At 41.8% G+C, this 19,909-nt stretch overlaps 1 protein-coding gene across 4 annotated transcripts; it reads left to right on the forward strand.

The window, feature by feature from the left end:
- Positions 1 to 1,747: 1,747 nt before the first annotated feature.
- On the forward strand, positions 1,748 to 17,664 carry VDAC3 (voltage dependent anion channel 3). Of its 4 annotated transcripts, none has more exons than XM_036299455.1 (10): positions 1,748 to 1,958; positions 5,210 to 5,278; positions 6,297 to 6,346; positions 7,303 to 7,305; positions 8,948 to 9,100; positions 11,132 to 11,184; positions 12,611 to 12,838; positions 14,280 to 14,430; positions 15,253 to 15,310; positions 17,132 to 17,664. In XM_036299455.1, the coding sequence occupies exons 2-10, from the start codon at positions 5,212 to 5,214 to the stop codon at positions 17,221 to 17,223; spliced, it is 855 nt and encodes a 284-aa protein (XP_036155348.1). In that variant the 5' UTR covers positions 1,748 to 1,958; positions 5,210 to 5,211; the 3' UTR covers positions 17,224 to 17,664. The 4 variants fall into 4 exon arrangements, with proteins under 4 accessions (XP_036155348.1, XP_036155351.1, XP_036155350.1 ...); XM_036299456.1 differs by lacking the exon at positions 1,748 to 1,958 and adding an exon at positions 4,702 to 4,724; XM_036299457.1 differs by lacking the exon at positions 7,303 to 7,305 and having other exon boundaries at positions 1,750 to 1,958.
- The last annotated feature ends 2,245 nt before the right edge of the window (positions 17,665 to 19,909 follow it).

The following is a 19,909-nucleotide window of genomic DNA, read 5'->3' on the forward strand; positions in this document are numbered from 1 at the left end:
ATTCTGTTTCACAGGTGTAGAAACTGAGGCATAGAGAAGTTGCTTGTCTAATACCCCAGAGTTGGCAGATCTGAGATACAAGCCCAGCCTCTTTTGACTCCAAAGCTCATTTTATTTAGCCGACTGAGTCCTGCTTTGCTTATGACCTTCATCATATTCTGCCTCATTTTGCAGGCATTTGTCCAAGTTCTGCATTATGAGTCCTTTGGGAGCACTTATCTTACTTCTCTCTTATTAGCCTGAAATAGTGATATCGCCCATTGATTCAAGCAGCGATCTAGTCTGTGAACTGAACATCACAGACATGTGTGGGGGTTCTCCTCAACTTCTTAATTTGAAAATTTTAAACTTACAGGGAAGTTTTAAGAATAATGTAATGAACACCCATATATCTTCTACCTAGATTCACCAATGTTAACATTTTGCACATTTGCTTTTTTTTTTCTTGACCATTTGAGTTAGTTGCAGATACATGCTGTTCCACTCCTAAATACTGTAGCATGTATCTCCTAAAAACAATGCCCTGTCTACATAACCAAGATGCAATACATGATTGCATTTCTAATACAGTCTACATTCAAATTTTCCCAACTGTCCTAATAATGTTTCACATATAAGGCTGCTCCCCACCTCAAGGTCCAATTTGGGATCACATTGTTTTTAGTATCATATTTTTTCATCTCCTTTTATTTTTATTGATTTTTAGAGAGGAAGGGAAAGGGATAGAGAGATAGAAACACCCATCAGCTGCCTCTTGCTCCCCCTCCTGGGGATCCAGCGGCAACCCAGGCATGTACTTCCCCACCCCTCAGGAATCCATCAGGTGTCCTCTTCCTTCATGGGTCATGCTCAACCACTGTGCCACACCGGCCGCGCCCATCTCCTTTAATCTAGAACCGTTCACTAGCCTTTTGCTTAATCTTTCGTGAAATTTACATTTTTAAAGAGACTGGGCAGTTGTTTTTGCAGAATGTCCCTCAATTTGAGTTTGTTTCCTCACGAATAGAGACAAGTCACACACTTTTGGCAAGAATAATGATCGTTGGGTCGGTCCTCTGTGCACGCCATCAGGGAGCACGTGACGCCAGTCTGATTTCTTTGATGTGAAGGTACCCTTTTCTCTTTAGTAAGCAACCTGCGGTGATACTTGGAAACATGAATGCCTTCAGCCATCCTGCATCCATTGATAATTTTTTTTTGCCTGAATCAATTATTGGTGGCTCCCAAGTGGTGATCTTCTATATCTATAATTCCTTCTACATGCATTAGCTTGTATTTTTCTCTAAAGAGGTTTCCCTCCTCCACCTCTCTTTTGAATGATCATCTACCTACCGCTGCCTGTGTGATCTTGAGTACGTGACATCACGTACACCCCTCGGGGCCAACGTTTTCTCATCCGTAAGGTGAGATGACCTATGGGCCACCTTCTTGACATTTACGCAGTCGGAGATTTCTCCATAAAGATGGGCAAGGCATCCGCCAGAGAGAGAAATGGCCGGGTTCTGGTGGCGAGCCACCGCAGCCACCAGCCAAGAGTACCAGTAAAGTCTCCTCCGCCCGCCGCCGGGCGGCCGCTCCCATGGCAACAGTAACTGGTAACCTCCGAGCGTTCTCGCGAGAGCCAGCCCTCTAGCGACAAAGGTGCGATTCCCCCAGGCCTTAGACCTCCGCCCTGGCCACCTGCGCGCAGGGCCTGTCGCGCACGCGCACACGCACGCGCACGCGCACACACCGAGCCGGACAGTTGGTGGTGTTGGTTCGCCCCAGCTGTTCCTCTCGGCACGCAGCTCCGCGGCGCGCGACCCCGGAGTGACACCACGGCGCATACGCGGCGCGGGGGGAGGCGGGGGCGCGCAGGCGCCGCGGGGGAAGCGAGGCCGCGCAGGCGCGGACGGCGTTGGTTGAAGAAGACCTTCAGCGTTGCCCTGGCTGAGCAGAGACCTGCTCTCTAGGTGGAGGTGAGGGGAGCCGCGGCCGCGGGGCGGGCTGGGGGTCAGGGGCGGTGAGTCGCCATGGCGCCGGGGACCCGACGGGAGGCGAACCTAACGGAGGGCTCGGGAGGGAGAGCGCAGCCTAACGGGGCGCGGGCCCGGGTGGGCCGCGGAGGGCAAAAGGGGACCTTGCTGCCCTGGCCGCCTTGGGTGATGGAGCCGCTGCGCCGGCGGGGGCCGGCGGCGCTGCGAGCGCCGAGCCGCGACCTCCCCGACGCCTGGGGTGCCCGTGGGACTTTGTTTCCTGGCGTCAAGCCGGAAAGGAGGTTGGTTTCTAGGGAAGTTGGGTCCCCGAACCCCAAACCCACTCCCCGCTCCCCAGCTTCCTCCCTGGAATTGTTACCCAGTATCGTGGGAGCCCTTCCATCCTTACCGCCGTGGGGAGGATGCTGTGTGTGCAGCCTGAAAAGGAGACGCGAGGAACAGACGGGCTCTTCGCTGACCGTGTGGTCAGCTCCGGGGTAAAGCCGCAGCACCCAGGTCACGAACGCCCTCTCCTCCCGCGTCTGCACCGGATGCAACCTCGGCACCGTGTGCGCGTCTACAAGTAACAAGTGCATTTGTAGCGCTAATCGAAAAGGGCGATGACGGCTTTCGTTGCTCTCGAGTAACGTGAAGTCTCTTGTCTTCTCGATTTTTTGCTTGATCATACCAGTCGTACATTTCCCATCGGAAACCGTGGGCCCGAAGAAGTAAGCTTGAGCTAGGGGCAGAACCGAGATCAGCTGGTAAACGAAATCAGCTGCACGACTTTTGCAAAACGCCCGGCAGTGGAATGCTGAAAAGTCGTGATGAGTCCCTAGATCAGTGGTTCTCAACCTTTGGGTCGCGACCCCTTTGGGGGGGTCGAACGACCCTTTCACAGGAGTCGCCTAAGACCATCGGAAAACACATATATAATTACATATTGTTTTTGTGATTAATCACTATGCTTTAATTGTGTTCAATTTGTAACAAGGAAAATACATCCTGCATATCAGATATTTACATTACGATTCATAACAGTAGCAAAATGACAGTGATGAAGTAGCAACGAAAATAATTTTATGGTTGGGGGTCACCACAACATGAGGAACTGTATTAAAGGGTCGCGGCATTAGGAAGGTTGAGAACCACTGCCCTAGATCGATGTTTCTAAACATTCAAGTGCACCTTTTCTTTTGTCAGGAGATGAAAAACCAGACTCTAAAGCCTTAACATTTCTATTTGAATGTATGGTGCCTGTTTTTTTTCTGTACTTACCTTTCCAAATTATAGTCTTCTGGCAAAATTTCAACAGATACCAGCATCAGTTGTGATCATAAAAAGTAATACCAGATTGCAATGTGTAAAATGTATAGAATATATCATTTGAATACAAGGAACTGAACTGTAAAATAATTGCTCTGGAAGTGAACTCTGAAACCCTATGGCTTAGAAAAAAAGTTTTATTATGGAATGAGTCAGTACATTTATTATCCTGACCCTTTCATTTTTACTATACTCTTCCCTTGAAACAAAGTTTTATTATGGTATGAGACAGTACATTTGTCCTGACCCTTTCATCTTTACATACTCTTTCCTCCTAACTCTCTCTGTATGTGTGTATTACACTGTTCCCTTAACATACAATGGCTGTCGTATTTGACAGATTTGGGTTAAGGAACAAATTTTTAATGAATTCACAATTAAGAAGTGCATCCTAAGTGTATGTCACGTTCAGGTATGATGGCATAGGCAGAAACTTAACAGAAGGCCAGGTTAAGACCTGGGCTGAATAAATACTGGTTTGAACATGTAGGCATAGGGATTGCAAGGGCCTGCTGGTGCTCTGGAATTTTCTGGTTTAGTATCTGGGGCTAGTTAGGTTGCTTCAGGTGGTTGTACAGTTGGTTACACATGGTTTTTGAGACCGCTGCAGGAAAAGATTTCCTGTTACACAAAGGGCAAAGGAAGGGTATGTTCAGCAGTTGATAGAACTGAGCATTTCGCCGAAACCGGTTTGGCTCAGTGGATAGAGCGTCAGCCTGCGGACTGAGAGGTCCCGGGTTCGATTCCGGTCAAGGGCATGTACCTGGGTTGCGGGCACATCCCCGGTGGGGGATGTGCAAGAGGCAGCTGATCGATGTTTCTCTCTCATCGATGTTTCTAACTCTATCTCTCTCCCTTCCTCTCTGTGGAAAATCAAAAAAATATATTTTTTAAAAAAATGAAAAAAAACACCCTGAGCATTTCGATGTGAGTCTTGTTGGCAGCAGAAAGCTGGGTGAATACTAAGTCAGCAAGGTAAAAAGTCAAGGCTCTTTGGGATTTAACTTGAGAGTACACCAATTTTTGATAAGGAGATTACTGCAGGCAGAATTATTCCTATTTCTGGTTCATGGGTAATATTTTAGCACTTTGTATTAAGAAGAGCTTTGAGCCCTAACTGGTTTGGCTCGGTGGATAGAGTGTCGGCCTGGGGACCGAAGGGTCTGGTTTGATTTTGGTCAAGGGCACATGCCTGGCTTGCGGGCTCCATCCCTAGTAAAGGGTGAGCAGGAGGCAGCCAATCAGTGATTCTCTTTTCATTGCTGTTTCTCTCTCTCTCTCTCTCTCTCTCTCTCTCTCTCTCTCTCTCTCTCTCCCCTCTCCCTCCCTCCCTCCCTCCCTCCCTCTCCTTTCCTCTCTGAAACCAATAAAAATATATTAAAAAAAAAAAAAAGAAGAGCTCTGAGAGGGCATATTCTGGATGATTGCATTTCAATTAATATGGTAATTCTCATTTTAAGAGCTTAATTTCAGAGTGGCAAAAATGTTAACCCTGAAGATTTTTAGTGCATCTGTTTAAGCTTACAGTTCCTTAACAAATTTATCTTGTTGCCTTATACAGCTTTTTGGCTTTATAGGAGCCTCAGAGAAGTTTTTCTAATGTAAATTTTCCTTTGCTTAAAGTAAAAAGTTAAATGAACACATTTCTCCTTTGGCCTGTGAGAAATTTCTTTTCTTTGAAATGCTATCAGAAGATGACCTCTGACTCTCCTGAAAAAAAAACCCTTTTATTTTTCAGTGTTCAGGAAAGCTTTTTTTAAAGGATCTGAATGCCTTCTCAGCTTTGCTGGCATTCGGGTGTAAGCATTAATGATGCAAAGGAAGAGAAAACGTGTACCTCTTCTCACAGCTCTGTATAGTAGAAGGACTAAGGGTGAATAAATACTAAATGGATATTTTTATTCATTGTTCCCATTTTTCTTTATAAGAGATGTGTAACACACCAACTTACTGTGACCTAGGAAAGGCTGCCAAGGATGTCTTCAACAAAGGATATGGTAAGTATGCTATTGTAAATTTCCAGTGTGAGGTAAATGTTAGTATTAAATGCTTATATCATGCTAGTAAAATGAGGTTAATCAACATTAATGTGTCTCACAAAATTTAAGGGGATAACTATTAACAGGTTATTAGACTTCATTCTTTAGAGGAGTCACACAAGTTTTAAAAACAATTGTTTAAAAATAAGACCAGCCCTAGCTGGTTTGTTTCAGTGGATAGAGCATTGGCCTGTGGACTGAAGGGTCCCAGGTTCGATTCCGGTCAAGAGCACATACCTCGATTGCAGGCTTCTCCCCGGCCCAGGTCCTGGTCGGGGCACGTCAGGAGGCAACTAATCAATGTGTTTCTCTCACATCAATATTTCTCTGTCTTTCCCTATCTCTTCCATTCTCCCTGAAAATCAATGGGAAAATATCCTCAGTTGAAGGTTGACAAAACAAAGAAAATAAGACCAAATAATATAAATCTGTAATATGTATGCTTTCTGTGGCTGCAATTAAAGCAGGGGAATCATTTTTCCTTCTCTAAATAATGGCAGTATTTTTGTAAGAGTGAAGACCCAACTTTTAACGTCTTCGGAGTAACATATATTCTTTGATCCAATAGACATTTATTTTTAGTTTTTAAAGTTTAGTCTTTAAACTTTTAATTTTTTGTGTTGTACGCATTTGATGTTTTTTATTAACTAGTAATGTTAATTATATATATTTTAAGCTTGTATATATATCTGCATAGTATTTTCTAATAATTTTAGTTCTCAGAATAGTACATATTTCATTCATTTATTTGTTCTTTAACTTATAGTTTTAAAATACGTCTTCATTATTTTGAGGGGTTTAAAAATTATGCTTAAGCTAGTTCATTATAATTGTTTCTTGTGGAAGTCTCACCTAATGAGAATACTGTGTATTTTCCAAATGGAAGGGACTATGGACTATCTTCATCATTTCTGAGTTACAAAAACTGGAGTGAATGTTACATTTTGTACATTACTGTGTTTTTGTGTGTGTCTAGGGTTTGGCATGGTCAAAATAGATCTGAGAACCAAGTCATGTAGTGGAGTGGTAAGTACCTAATATATTTTCAATAAATGTATCCTCATGAACTGAAAGGAACCAGTTTAAAAATCAGTGTTCAGTCTGGTTGTGTGAAGCAGCATACTTTTGGCTCTGTGCTCTCTTCCCGACAGTTTTCTTCCACTCTCAGATTTCAGTGAGAATCCTCACTCAGCCACTTAAGCCCAGAAACAGTCAGGTTGAATTTTGTTTTTGTCATAACTAGACTATTCTTAAGTCTTACTCTCAGAAGGTATAGTGTGTGTGTATATATATATTTGACCCATGCCATATTATTATAAATCTTCATGAGTATGGGCACTGAAAACTTTCCTTTCATTGTATTCAGTTCATACAAGTTTTATCATCCTTTTACAAGAATAAATTAATTTTAGCCTCTGCTTCTTCATGATTAATTGAAGCAAATGTAGAAATAAAATGCACAAAGAAATTAGTTTATAGTTTTTATTGATGACCATAGAGTCTTTTTTACTGGAAGTTAAGAATATAGTAAAAGGTATATATGTGCATATTTTCAAAGCATCATTAACCAGAGCTTGTATTAAGTCTTAGCAACTAGATTACCTTTACATTCACCTCATTCTCTGATTTCTCCTAATTGGCCTCATCTTTTTTGGTATTACCTATTCAAACAGATGCAAAGTTTATTTCTAGGCATAATGATTTAATTAGAAGGGAAGAGGTATGTGGAATTCTTATGATACTTTGTCTCAGACTCTGTATAAACCTGGTTTGTCACTGTCATTCTTTCCCTGGATTTTCTAGTGGTGAATAAATACATATGCAACTACACTAATAGGATGGGCACATTGTATATGGTTCTGTTAAGATAGAAATACAATACTCATTCAGAATTTGCTCAAGTTAGGTTTATGTTGCAAAAACCATCAACTAAAAATGTTATCTCCCTTTCATGCTGCTGTGGTGTGGGAATATTCATTCAGATGGTAAGAAAAACAGCATATGTGTGCTTATTTTTATGGTTGCTTTTGGTCTCTGGTACTGATTCATGATAAATTATATCCATTGCTCCAAATTTCTTAGATTGGATCTTGATATTTTTATCATATACCCTTTATTTAACAGTAACATTTTAAGATTATTTTTTGCTTTCTAGCATTTAATGTAGAGCTGTGTGCATGTTATAAATGTGTTTTGCACTGTTTGAGCTAATTATGAAATTAGACTAAAACACGCTATTATGAGCTTGGAACTGAACTTAGAAAAATACTAGCCTTTCTTCTCTTTGAAATTCGTAATTGGTATTTTAGACTTGACAAAACTTTAAACTAAAATGATAAAAAAGAAAGGTAGACTGACTACTCTTTCTTTAAATATATATGCTATACTTTCAAGTTAATGAAAGGTAAGTGTAAAAAATAAAACACTGGGTAGTTGGATCTACTAAAAAAATGCTGGCCACATTAAGTAATTGTGTGAACTGTTAAACATGACTAGCTTTTTATCATTTTTTACTAAGGCCTTGCCCTAAATATGCAGCATGATATTCTCTGCAAACTTTCTGTGTGGTGTTGATAAACAGATCAGAGTTTCCCAGTTGTTTCATCAGCCTAGAAACAGAGTTAGGGAGCAGGGTATTTGTTAAAGGGAGGATTCATGTTGCAGGCAGTGAAATATAACTGGTCAGGGTTGGCAGTATTTCAGAAATGTTCTTTAAAAACAGGGCCAATCAGAATGGTTTTTTCTTGACAGTTCATAGATTGTCAGTGACAGGTGTTGACTGTTTGCTTCCCCTAGAAGGATATCTATTTCTAATTGCTTATTGTCATATGACTGAAATGATACCTAACTAGAGAGGAGGATCTATTTTAAGGTACTCATAATAGCTATTTGATAGAAAGCACTTTAAAGGTAGACAAGGGGAGAAGGAGGTAGAGGAATAAATTATAACATTGCATTTTGTTATAGCAATTGGATAGACACTTTCAGATATTAAAATTGTTTATGCTGAAAGTTTTAATAGATTTGTGGAAAAAAGTAGTAAAGTTTTCATAACAGTGTGAATGTACGAAATGCCACTGAACTGTACATTAAAACGTGGTTAACATTATAAATATTGTTTATTTTATAACAATGAAAATAATTTTTTAAAAATGCGATAGAGTTCTGACCCTATTAAAAGGAGGAAGAGAGACTAGTGCTTCCACTGATTTGTGAATTATAAGGACTTTAAACTTAACTAATAGTTTAAACGATGATAGAAAACTGATCATCTTTTTCAGGCCATGGAAGTAAAATGTTTAAGATTCTATATTTTTCTCATTTTTAGTAAAGTCATTTATTTTCAATTAAGATACTTTTTTTTTAAAGAGAGAATATACGATTTCCATTTAGTAAGAGAATATATGAAATAAGAAATATCAATAAGAGAGATGGAGTAATGGAAAGATCTAAAACTGGTTAAAATATTTAGAGATTAGAAAGAAGGAAAGCAGGCAATAAGTTGCTGTAGAGTAAGGGCTGTAGTAAATGTTAATTGTACTGGTGTCTACTGCATTGAACACTGCTTTCTGAAATGGTATTTTGCTATTTGATGAGCACCCTTTAAAGTTATTTTTTATTGCTTAGGAATTTTCTACTTCTGGTCATGCTTATACTGACACAGGGAAAGCATCAGGCAACCTAGAGACAAAATATAAGATCTGTAACTATGGACTTACATTCACCCAAAAATGGAACACAGACAATACTCTTGGAACAGAAATCTCTTGGGAGAATAAGGTAAGAGAAAGCATTAGCAGATATTTGTATATTAAATTTATCTTGCAGATAAGATGATGAAAAAACCCCAAATGTAATCTAAATGAAATCTTACAACCTACCCAGGAGCCATATTTTTTCTCTGTTCGTGGCCTTCTTTGGTATGTCTTATGTTTATAGAAAGTAGGGCTTTGTTTGCGAGTACATAATTATTACTCTACATCTTTATTCTGAACTGTTCTACTTATTCTGTTACACACCTAAGCTTCTCCTGGGTAGACCAAACTATTTGCAGTGATTTAGTTTTAATATTGTTTTGTAATCATTGCAAAATTTGCTCCAAAGAAAAATATTTCTAAAATTCTACAATGTTTTCAAAGATAAATATATCAAATATTTGTCAAGGGCCTGCTGTGTACAGGGCACTTTTTTTGAAGTTGTCTATATGTACATTACCCTATAAAAGTAATCTATATATATAGAAGCCTAAGCGACCAGTTGCTATGACATGCACTGACCACCAGGGGCCAGATGCTCAACACAGGAGCTGCCCCCAGGTGGTCAGTGCATTCCCACAGTGGGAGTGCCACTCAGCTGACTGACGGGCACCGTACAACTGGCTCATGGCTGGCAATTGCAGCTGTGGTGGTGCCTGTAGCAGAGTGGCAGCGAGTCTACCGAGTTACGGCGATGGCGGCAGGCATAGCGGGGCCGGGATGAGCGGGAAGCTGCCTGCCACTTCATGCACTACTACATCCCTCAGGGGATGTTGGACTGCCAGTTTCAGCTGATCCCTGCAGGCCATGCTGAGGGACCCCATTCATGCACTGGGCCTCTAATACACACACACACACACACACACACAAACACACACACACACATATATATAAAATAATAAAAGCTTAATATGCAAATCGACCAAAAGGCTGAACAGCAGAACGACCATCCGGACACCCACACTATGACACACATTGGTGCTAGGCCAGTCAAGGTGGGTGCGATGCAATTGGTTGGGGGGCCCTGCCATTGCCCCACAATCGCCCTGCAGAGGGAGGCCCAGGCCACTGGCCAGCAGGGCAATCAATTGGGGAAAGAAGGGGGGTGGCGGCGGACACGGGCAGCTCCAGCCAAGGCGGGTGTGGGTGGGGGAAGGGGCCAACTGCCAGCAGCTAGAGGGAAGCCCAGGTCCCAGGTGCTGGCAGCCGGTGGGTAGCCTGGTGCTGGTAGCTGGAGGGGAGCCAGTGCCGGCAGCGGGGGGATGGAAGGCCAGCCTACCCTTGCAGTATATATACTAGAGGTCCAGTGCACGAAATTTGTGCACTTGGGGGGGGGTCTCTCAGCCCAGATTGCGAGAGGGCGCAGGTCAGGCCAAGGGACCCCACTGTTGCATGATAGGGGCTGGGGAGGGACGCGGGAGGTTGGCTAGCCAGGGAGGGACCGCGGGAAGGCTCCAGGGCATGTCTGGCTCGTCTCGCTCAGTCCCAATCGGCCAGACCCTAGCAGCAAGCTAACCTACCAGTTGGAGCGTCTGCCCCCTGGTGGTCAGTGCATGTCATAGAGCGGTTGAGTGGCCTTAGCATATCATTAGCATATTAAGGTTTTATTGGTTGAATGGCCGATCGGAGGACCGGACTTAGCATATTAGGCTTTTATTATATAGGATATATATAGCTGAATGAAGTACTTAACTTGGCTTGTTAAATATCAGGCTGTCTTATTACTCTAATTTCAAGAGAGTATTTTGTTGTATTAGGACTTTGTTGTTTTTGTACTATGATCTTCATTACTGGCTGGAAGAGAATTTGACCTTTATATTTTAACCTGTTGTTTTGATGAGAGAATCATGATGAAGCCTGAGGTAAGGGTAAAGGGGTAAAGGGACAAAGAAGGATGAAGAGGTAATTTATTAAATAATTTAATATTTGTCTTTAATGACTTCCTTTTTGTTGTTGTTGTTAGAGAGGAAGTTAGAGAAAATTTTAGAATTGGTTTCTTGAGTCAAAATAAGAATTGAAAGTTACTAATTATTAATTTTAAATCTTTATTTTTCAGTTGGCTGAAGGGTTGAAACTGACTCTTGATACCACATTTGTACCGAACACAGGGTAATTATCCAAACCCCATTTTCTGAAATGTTTTTTAGCCTGAGGGGTTTTAAGTGCGAAATTGCAATAAAAAGTTTTGATGCTTCAGAGGTTGTTAGGAATATTAGAGACCTTGTGTATGCAGTGAAAAGAAAGAAAGACTCCCTTGAGGCAGAATAAAATTGTTTTTTGAAAATTGAACAGATGAACAAAAATATACATCTAGTCCAAAGAGGCACATAATAGTAGAAAAAGTTTAGGAACTAGAAGGGTCTGACATTAGGTATTTCCTAAGTGATTCCAAAGATTCATGCACTGGGCCTCTTTGGACTAGATGTATATTATGGTATTTTACAAAATAATACGGTATTTTGCTGAGAATTTCTTAAGAAAACAATGTAATCTGGATGTAGAACACTATAATGACTAGTTCTGCTATTGACTTGCTTTCTTAGCCTTAATAAATCCTCCCAACTTCCCGGCTTCAATTTCTTTATCTAAAAATGGGTTTGTGTTGTTCCCTATCTGCCTATCAAAAGAACAAAAGTGCAGAGTGGCATTTCTTAGCTGTATCAACAGGTGCGTCCTTCCTGCCACACACTTTAACTATCTTCAGGACACATAGTCTCATAAAAGGCCTGATTGGAATAGAAAAGGATTATTAAGAACTAATTTCAGTATTACCCTTCAAAAATGCACACTTCTCTTCCATCTAACATTGTCTATAGAGAAAACACTGACCCTAAGGAAAATAAGTGTGTTTACAAAAGGGCTGTACCCTTTAAGAAAAAAAGTACACTTCTCTCCATGATAGGTTAGGTTGTTAATTTGGAAGCTAAGTGTGTCAGGTGTTGTTACCTTTTGTAGCATTTGGGCATTTGGAAATATTTAAAGAAATTTGGCTGCTACATATACATATAATTCAGATTATTAATTTGGTTCTGAAATATCTTACTCCTTTTAAAATTTTTTTATTATATTTTTTATTGGTTTCAGAGAGGAAGGGAGAGGGAGAGAGAGATAGAAACATCAATGATGAGAGAGAATCACTGATCAGGTGCCTCCTGCACACCCCTTACTGGGGATTGAGCCTGCAACCCAGGCATGTGCCCATGACTGAAATTGAACCTGGGACCCTTCAGTTCCCGGGCTGACACTCTATCCACTGAGCCAAACCGGTTAAATGGCCCTTTTTATAGGTTTCTTCATGCCTTCAAGAAATTAATCATGAAATAACCCATCATTTGAATTTATACTAAGGAATAGGTAAAAATAGTATATATATGTCTAATACTAACAAAATTATATTTTTTAAGCTAAGTAATTTGAAACATGTTTGTTGTATGTGTGCCATCTACCACTAGGGGAGAGGGGATCTTACTGTAAAGATTCCTGAACAGTATCAGAAAGTCTTACTCTTCACATGTGTTGTGTTGTTTTTTCACAGAAAGAAGAGTGGGAAGTTGAAGGCCTCCTACAAACGGGATTGTTTCAGTCTTGGCAGTAATGTGGATATAGATTTTTCTGGCCCAACCATCTATGGCTGGGCTGTACTAGGCTTTGAAGGTTGGCTTGCTGGCTATCAGATGAGTTTTGACACAGCCAAATCCAAACTGTCACAGAATAATTTTGCCCTGGGTTACAAGGCTGCAGACTTCCAGCTGCACACTCATGTGTGAGTGTTTATAACTTATTCCTCCCTTAGTGCCAGTACAGTCACCCAAAAAGTTGGTGGCCATTAGCATGTTGAGAAGTGATGGTACTTGCATTTAGTGTGCCTTGGTGAACATCCAGCCTTGCTGCACTATTTTCATAGTCAGCAAAACATTGCCAAAGGTTAGTGCACTTGGTGCATTGTGCAGTGTTGCTGGCAGTTCCTGGCCTCTCAGCCTGCATCCATACTTAATGGAACTCTAGAATCTGTAGAAGCAGCGTTGGGATGGAGAGAGCCCAGGACATGGGTCACCTCCTGATACAAGGGGTCCTTAGGAGATGGTCCTTCCTCTGCTGCCTACTCAGCCTTGCAGTCTTCTGACACAGGTCTGTTTGGGTCATGAAGAACGAGCATTCCAGTCATTCTCTGGATGTTTTCCGATACCCTTGGTCAGGAGCAGCAGATCCTCAAAGTGATTCTGGATTCACTTCTGTAGGCTGCATCCTATTGGTGAAATGAATTTGAACTTTTAAATTGTATTTTATGTCTTGGGCTACTAGGCACCACTGTTGCTATACCAGAAAGAGAAAGCACGTGTTTTTGAAGTGTTGCATGTTTCCTCCACTAGATATTCTAATGCGCTTATGATGACTAAAATAAAGTCAAGCAGTGGTATAGACAGTGGCATTAAGATTGATGAACAGTGTTTTCAGGAAAACCATGAAAACTCAGGGACTAATCTCTGGGATGCCTTGAAGCAATTTAGGTACTTCTTTGGAGCAGTGCACCTTAGGTATTGTAGGGAGGGTGCTTTCTAACTGTAGGACACTTCATTTTATTTTATTTTACTTATTTTTTACAGAGAGGAAGGGAGAGGGATAGAGAGTTAGAAACATCGATCAGCTGCCTCCTGCACACCTCCTACTGGGGATGTGCCCACAACCAAGGTACATGCCCTTGACCCGAATCGAACCTGGGACCTTTCAGTCCTCAGGCTGATGCTCTATCCACTGAGCCAAACCAGTTAGGGCAACTGTAGGACACTTTTAAATGAAATCCAGAATTGGCTCTATTCCCATACTTATACCACTGTATGTATTTTATGTGGGATCTTCGTTGAACTCAACTTTGAAGTTTATAGATTCTATGAACATCAGAGAGACCTCTAGGTCATATTCACCTGAGGTGTCTGCCTTTATATATAACTTAATTGTGACTAAAAAATTTATATCATAGAGGAGCCAAGTAAATGAATCAAGTGCTAACTACATTTTAATTAGGTGGTTAAATTACATAACTGGGTTTAGTTCCTTGTTTGATTGGTAGTTATTTATGCTAGAAGTTTGCTGAAATCTATAGTTGCTAAATGACATCCTATTTTAGAAAATCTTTGAATTTGTTTCTATATCACAACTATGGTACAAACTAGATATTTTGACTTTTTCTTATACCATGAAAACAGGAATGATGGCACTGAATTTGGAGGGTCTATCTACCAGAAGGTTAATGAGAAGATTGAAACGTCAATAAACCTTGCTTGGACAGCTGGCAGTAACAACACCCGTTTTGGCATCGCTGCTAAATACAAGTTGGATTGTAGAACTTCTCTAGCTGTAAGAAAGTGCTACCAGATTGTGTCTACTCTTAGGGTTTCATCTAAGTTATTAACGTTGTGATATGGTTGTAGTTTGCATGTTCTGTATTAACTTTTATGAGCTAGTCATTGTGTAGTGAAAAGAGTATTACACCTGAAGTCAGGATATTGGCTTCTAGTCCTAGTTCCTCCTATATTTGGCTATTGTCTGACCTTCTCGAGTCATTTTCTCTCTTTGGCCTCAAAATTTCTTATCTATAAATTCATGGGATTTGATTATTCCTATTGGTATTAGTAATTTTTATTAATAATAGCACTAATTGAGCTCTTAAATTTCAGGTACTGTGCTAAGGGCTTTACGTGTATTATTTCATTTAATCCTCACAACTATAGGTGGTGAGTAGTGTCCTCATGCCTGTTTTACAGATGAGGGAACTGAGGCTTAGAGAGGTCAGGTAACTTGCCCAGGGTCACACAATAAGTGGCAGTGCCAAGATTTGAACCAGATCTGTCTCTTACCAGAGATCATGCTCTAACCAAAGGCTGTAAACTTGCATCTTAAAGAATTCAGTACACAGGGATATTTGCACAGTGTTTTAAAAAGATTTGCTTGAGGCCGTTATGCATGCATTTTCAAGGTCCCTGCTGTTGCTACCAGTTCTCTTAACTTCTTAGAAGGTTTATCTTTTTATTAATTAAATTTTTAGTTTCAGTCATTCTAGATTGGCCCTAAGGTGCTTTAGCTTTGGAAATCTGATGCATGAAGTGGTGGTCGTAATGGACTTATATATTATGAAATTGATTGTTTTCTCACTGTTTCTATTTCATCTCCTAATCTTAGGCTAAAGTAAATAACGCCAGCCTGATTGGACTGGGTTATACTCAGACTCTTCGACCAGGTAAGTAAAATTAATAACAGTGGGGTTCAGGTAGGTGATAGAGGAATCTAATCTAATAAAATACAAACATGCAAATTGACCATACCCTCGCTACGCCTTAAGCCACGCCCACTAGCCAATCAGAGTGACTATATGCAAATTAACCCAACCAAGATGGCAGCTGGCAGCCACGGAGCTGGAGCAAGCAGGAGGCTTGGTTGCTTCAGTGATGGAGGAAGCCAAGCTTCCCGCCTGCCGCGGCCAGCTCTGAGCTCCACTGAAGGCAACAAAGTTTCAATTATAGAAGATAAATAATCCCCAGATACCTGCTTTTAGCCGGCAATGGCCACGGAGCTGGAGCGAGCAGGAGGCTTGGTTGCTCCAGTGATGGAGGAAGCCAAGCTTCCTGCCTGCCACGGCCAGCTCTGAGCTCCACTGAAGGCAACAAAGTTTCAATTATAGAAGGTAAATAAATTCCAGAATAAAAAAAGAAAAAGAAAATAAGGAGAGGCTGGGAGCTTCTGTCACCAGGGGGCTTGGCCAGCCTGAAAACGGCCCTCAGCCCTTCACCCAGACTGGCCAGACAACCCACTGGGGACCCCCACCCTAAAGCGGGTGCAGCCTAAAAACAGCCATCAGCCCCTCACCCAGACTGGCCAGGCAACCCAGTGGGGACCCCCACCCTGAAGGGGGTGTGGCCAGCTTGCAAACAGCCATCAGCCCCTCATCCAGGCTGGCCAGGCACCCCAGTGGGGACCCCCACCCTGAAGGGGTATGACCAGCTGCATACAGCCATCAGCCCCTCACTCAGGCTGGCCAGGCACCCCAGTGGGGACCCCCCCACCCTAAAGGGGTGTGACCAGCTGCAAACAGCCATCAGCCCCTCATCCAGGCTGGCCAGGCACCCCAGGGGGACCCCCACCCTGATCTGGGACACCCTTCAGGGCAAACCACCCGTGCACCAGGCCTCTATCCTGTATAATAAAAGGGTAATATGCAAACTGACCCTAACAGCAGAACAACTGGGAATGACTGGTCACTATGACACACACTGACCACCAGGGGGCAGGTGCTCAATGCAGGAGCTGCCCCCTGGTGGTCAGTGTGCTCCCATAGGGGGAGCTCTGCTCAGCCGCAAGCCAGGCTGATGGCTCCTAGTACAGCGGTGGGAGCCTCTTCCACCTCCTCAGCAGCGCTAAGGATGTCCGACTGCAGCTTAGGCCTGCTCCCCGCTGGCAAGTGGACATTCCCCGAGGGCTGCCGGGTTGCCAGAGGGATGTCTGATTGCCATCTTAGGCCCAATCCCCCGGGGAGCGGGCCTAAGCCAGCGGGTGGTCATCCCCTGTGGGGTCCCAGACTGCCAGAGGGCACAGGCTGGGCTGAGGGACCACCACCGCCCCCCACCCCCCCGCCAGTGCACAAATTTTTGTGCACCGGGCCTCTAGTAATGAAAATAACCTACAAAACAACCTATAATCACTATAGGCTGATTCAGACAATTTTGTAACATTTGATTGTTCATACAAAGTAAAACATCAAGTACTGTTGCTTAAAAATTTTTTGTGTATTTCTAGCTATAACTTGGGCACTCTGGCTTATGAATTTGGTTGATCACTCATTCTTCTTAACCCTGAATTCCAATTAAAGTTTACCATGATTATGCTTTGCTCATTACAGATCAGTTGATTATGGATAACCCTGTGTTGAGTTTAGTAATAGCTGCATGCTTAGTGTCTCTTACACCCAGCCGTAACCCATGCCATTGACTCCATCTGTTTCTAGTAAATGCAGTTCTGATTGTAATACTTGTCACAAATGATTGTTGTGTTCTCTTCTTCCTAGGAGTCAAACTGACCCTATCAGCTTTAATCGACGGAAAGAACTTCAATGCAGGAGGTCACAAGGTTGGGTTGGGATTTGAACTAGAAGCTTAATGCGGTTTTGAATAAAGCATCAGATTTCTCCCTGGAGGTGAAGAGAAATGAACCCACTGTTTTGGCCTTAAAATTCTTCTCTGAAATTTCAAAAGTGTGAACTTTTTATTCTTCCAAAGAATGGTAATTCTCCCCACACTGAAGTCTAGAAATCGCAAGTCCGTCCTAAGGGAGGTGCTTGACGGCATGCTGGAAGTTGTCATGTGTGTGCCACATTTCAGTTCAGTTCCGCAGTATTCTTTTACATGTGTTCCTCAGCGACAATGTAGTGTCACATTACAAAGGAGATAACCTGACCTCCAGTTTGTACATCACGTCCTGCATGTCCCACACCACTTTTTCATGACCTTTTGATATATTGGTCTCTGTGCTGTAGTGGAATCTTTGGTTTTGCATCAGAGTAAAATAAAATAAACCCATCACATTTAACATAATCATTCATCTGATTTGCTAGTGGTGGTTTTCTTATATTTGGTGTGATTTGCTTTGGAAAATACTCTCATAGGTGGGATTTATGCCCAAAGTGGTATGTCTGAAATATCTATGCTGTTGCCTGTCCCTTCCACTTTAGTGTACCTCACTCTTATTACTCCTCTGTACTCAGGCCGAGGAGTGCAACGGTGAGTTTTGAACTGCTGGGCAGAGCAGTTCTGTTGAGACACTGACTGCCTTTAGTTAGCAGTGTTACAGAGTAGAGTAGTATCAGGCTGGTCGTTTTGAGAAAGAGTGAGGGTGTGAGTGGTCAAAAGACCGGCAAAGGAAAGGGGACAGTTGAGGAGGAAGTACTGTAGGGAAGAAAGTGTGGTAGGAGGAGGCCAAAGCTGGAGGGGGAAACATCTGGGGCTCTTCCCAGGCTTCAGGAAAATAGTCTTGATTACTACGTCTAGAAAAATACTAAGCAAAGAATGGAATTTCCGGTTTAGGAAAAAAATGAGTAGAGTATGATCACAACTTATGGGTAAGTCATCTTTCTAAAAGTAGAACTCCTTTGAAAAATATTTTTAAAACATAGGATATATGCTGTTGTAACAAATTCAGTTTCAACATAAATAAAAGTGAAAATTGCCATTCCTCTCTTCAAACCCTATTTCTTCTACTAACAATTTGATATATATCCTTGCAGATATTTTTCAGTGGCTTTAGAGTTACTATATATACAATGTGAAAATGCATATTTTGTTTCACAGTATACTTTTCAACATGGAGCCCTTTTTGTTTGTTTATATAGATCTGCCTCATGTTTTTTTATTTTATACTTTAGTATAAATGTGACATTATTATTTATTATTTAACTATTCCTTGTTTGTTGTATTCAGTTTTTTTTGCTTTACAGACAGTGCTGCATTGACTATCTCTGTCCATTTACTTTTGCCCACTTCTCTGAACATTTCCACAGCAGCATCCCTGTTCTGTGAGGATGAAAATGACCCATGTCTGTGCTGCCCCAGGTGGTGGTCACTAGGCACACATGGCTGTTGAGCACTTGAAATGTAGCTAAGTCAGTGGAAGAGCTCAATTTTAAATTCTGTTTCATAATTCCCTGATTTTCCTGTTCAGATGCCTTACTTCAGTGGTTCTCAACCTGTGGGTCGCGACCCCTTTGGCAGTCGAACGACCCTTTCACAGGGGTCGCCTAAGACCATCCTGCATATCAGATATTTACATTATGATTCATAACAGTAGCAACATTACAGTTATGAAGTAGCAACGAAAATAATTTTATGGTTGGGTCACAACATGAGGAACTGTATTTAAAGGGCCAGAAGGTTGAGAACCACTGCCTTACTTAGTTTCCCAATGAGTCATCTTAAAAACAATTACACCTGGTTGCTTTTTGAATAGTTTCAGTGCTACAAGGATTTCCCCCTGCCACCAAAGATTACTAGAACCCAAATTCCAACCACATGATATAAATTTATTTCCTCACCAATTTTGTGGGTTGAACCACCATTACAGGAGATAAAATACAACAGGAAAGGAAAAGGGAAAGAGGTAGGCAACATTCATTGTCTTGTTGACACCCTGCATCTAGTTAACTCTGTGTCTTACTAGATGAATTTTATATACAACATGAGAGTGGATGGGATGCTGAGATGGGCTGACCGGTGTTCCCCGTGGGATTTCTTCATGGTCTGGAGCAGAGAAGTGAGCCATGTGAGTCGGCAGCTAGCTGCTGTGTGTTAGAGGAGTGATGCTATGGGCCATTTCTCTTCCATGGATAGGGGCTACAAATGATGAGGGCAGGAGTCATAAGGAAATAGAACAGTGGTTCTCAATCTTCCTAATGCCGCGACCCTTTAATACAGTTCCTGATGTTGTGGTGACCCCCAATCATAAAATTATTTTTGTTGCTACTTCATAACTATAATTTTGCTACTGTTATAAATCGTAATGTAAATATCTGATGTGCAGGATGTATTTTCATTGTTACAAATTGAACATTAAAGCATAGTGATTAATCACAAAAACAATATGTAATTATAAATGTGTTTTCCGATGGTCTTAGACGACCCCTGTGAAAGGGTCATTTGACCCCCAAAGGGGTCGCGACCCACAGGTTGGCGACCCTCAGGTTGAGAACTGCTGAAATAGAAGGAAACACTCATGAGGTATACCTCTATTTAATTTGTTATTTACCTGTTGAAGTTAGTTTTATTTATGGCCTGAATTAAATGGGAAGAAAATA

The sequence above is a fragment of the Myotis myotis genome, unplaced genomic scaffold, assembly GCF_014108235.1.
Source record: "Myotis myotis isolate mMyoMyo1 unplaced genomic scaffold, mMyoMyo1.p scaffold_m19_p_3, whole genome shotgun sequence".
In the NCBI taxonomy this organism is placed as follows: domain Eukaryota; kingdom Metazoa; phylum Chordata; class Mammalia; order Chiroptera; family Vespertilionidae; genus Myotis; species Myotis myotis.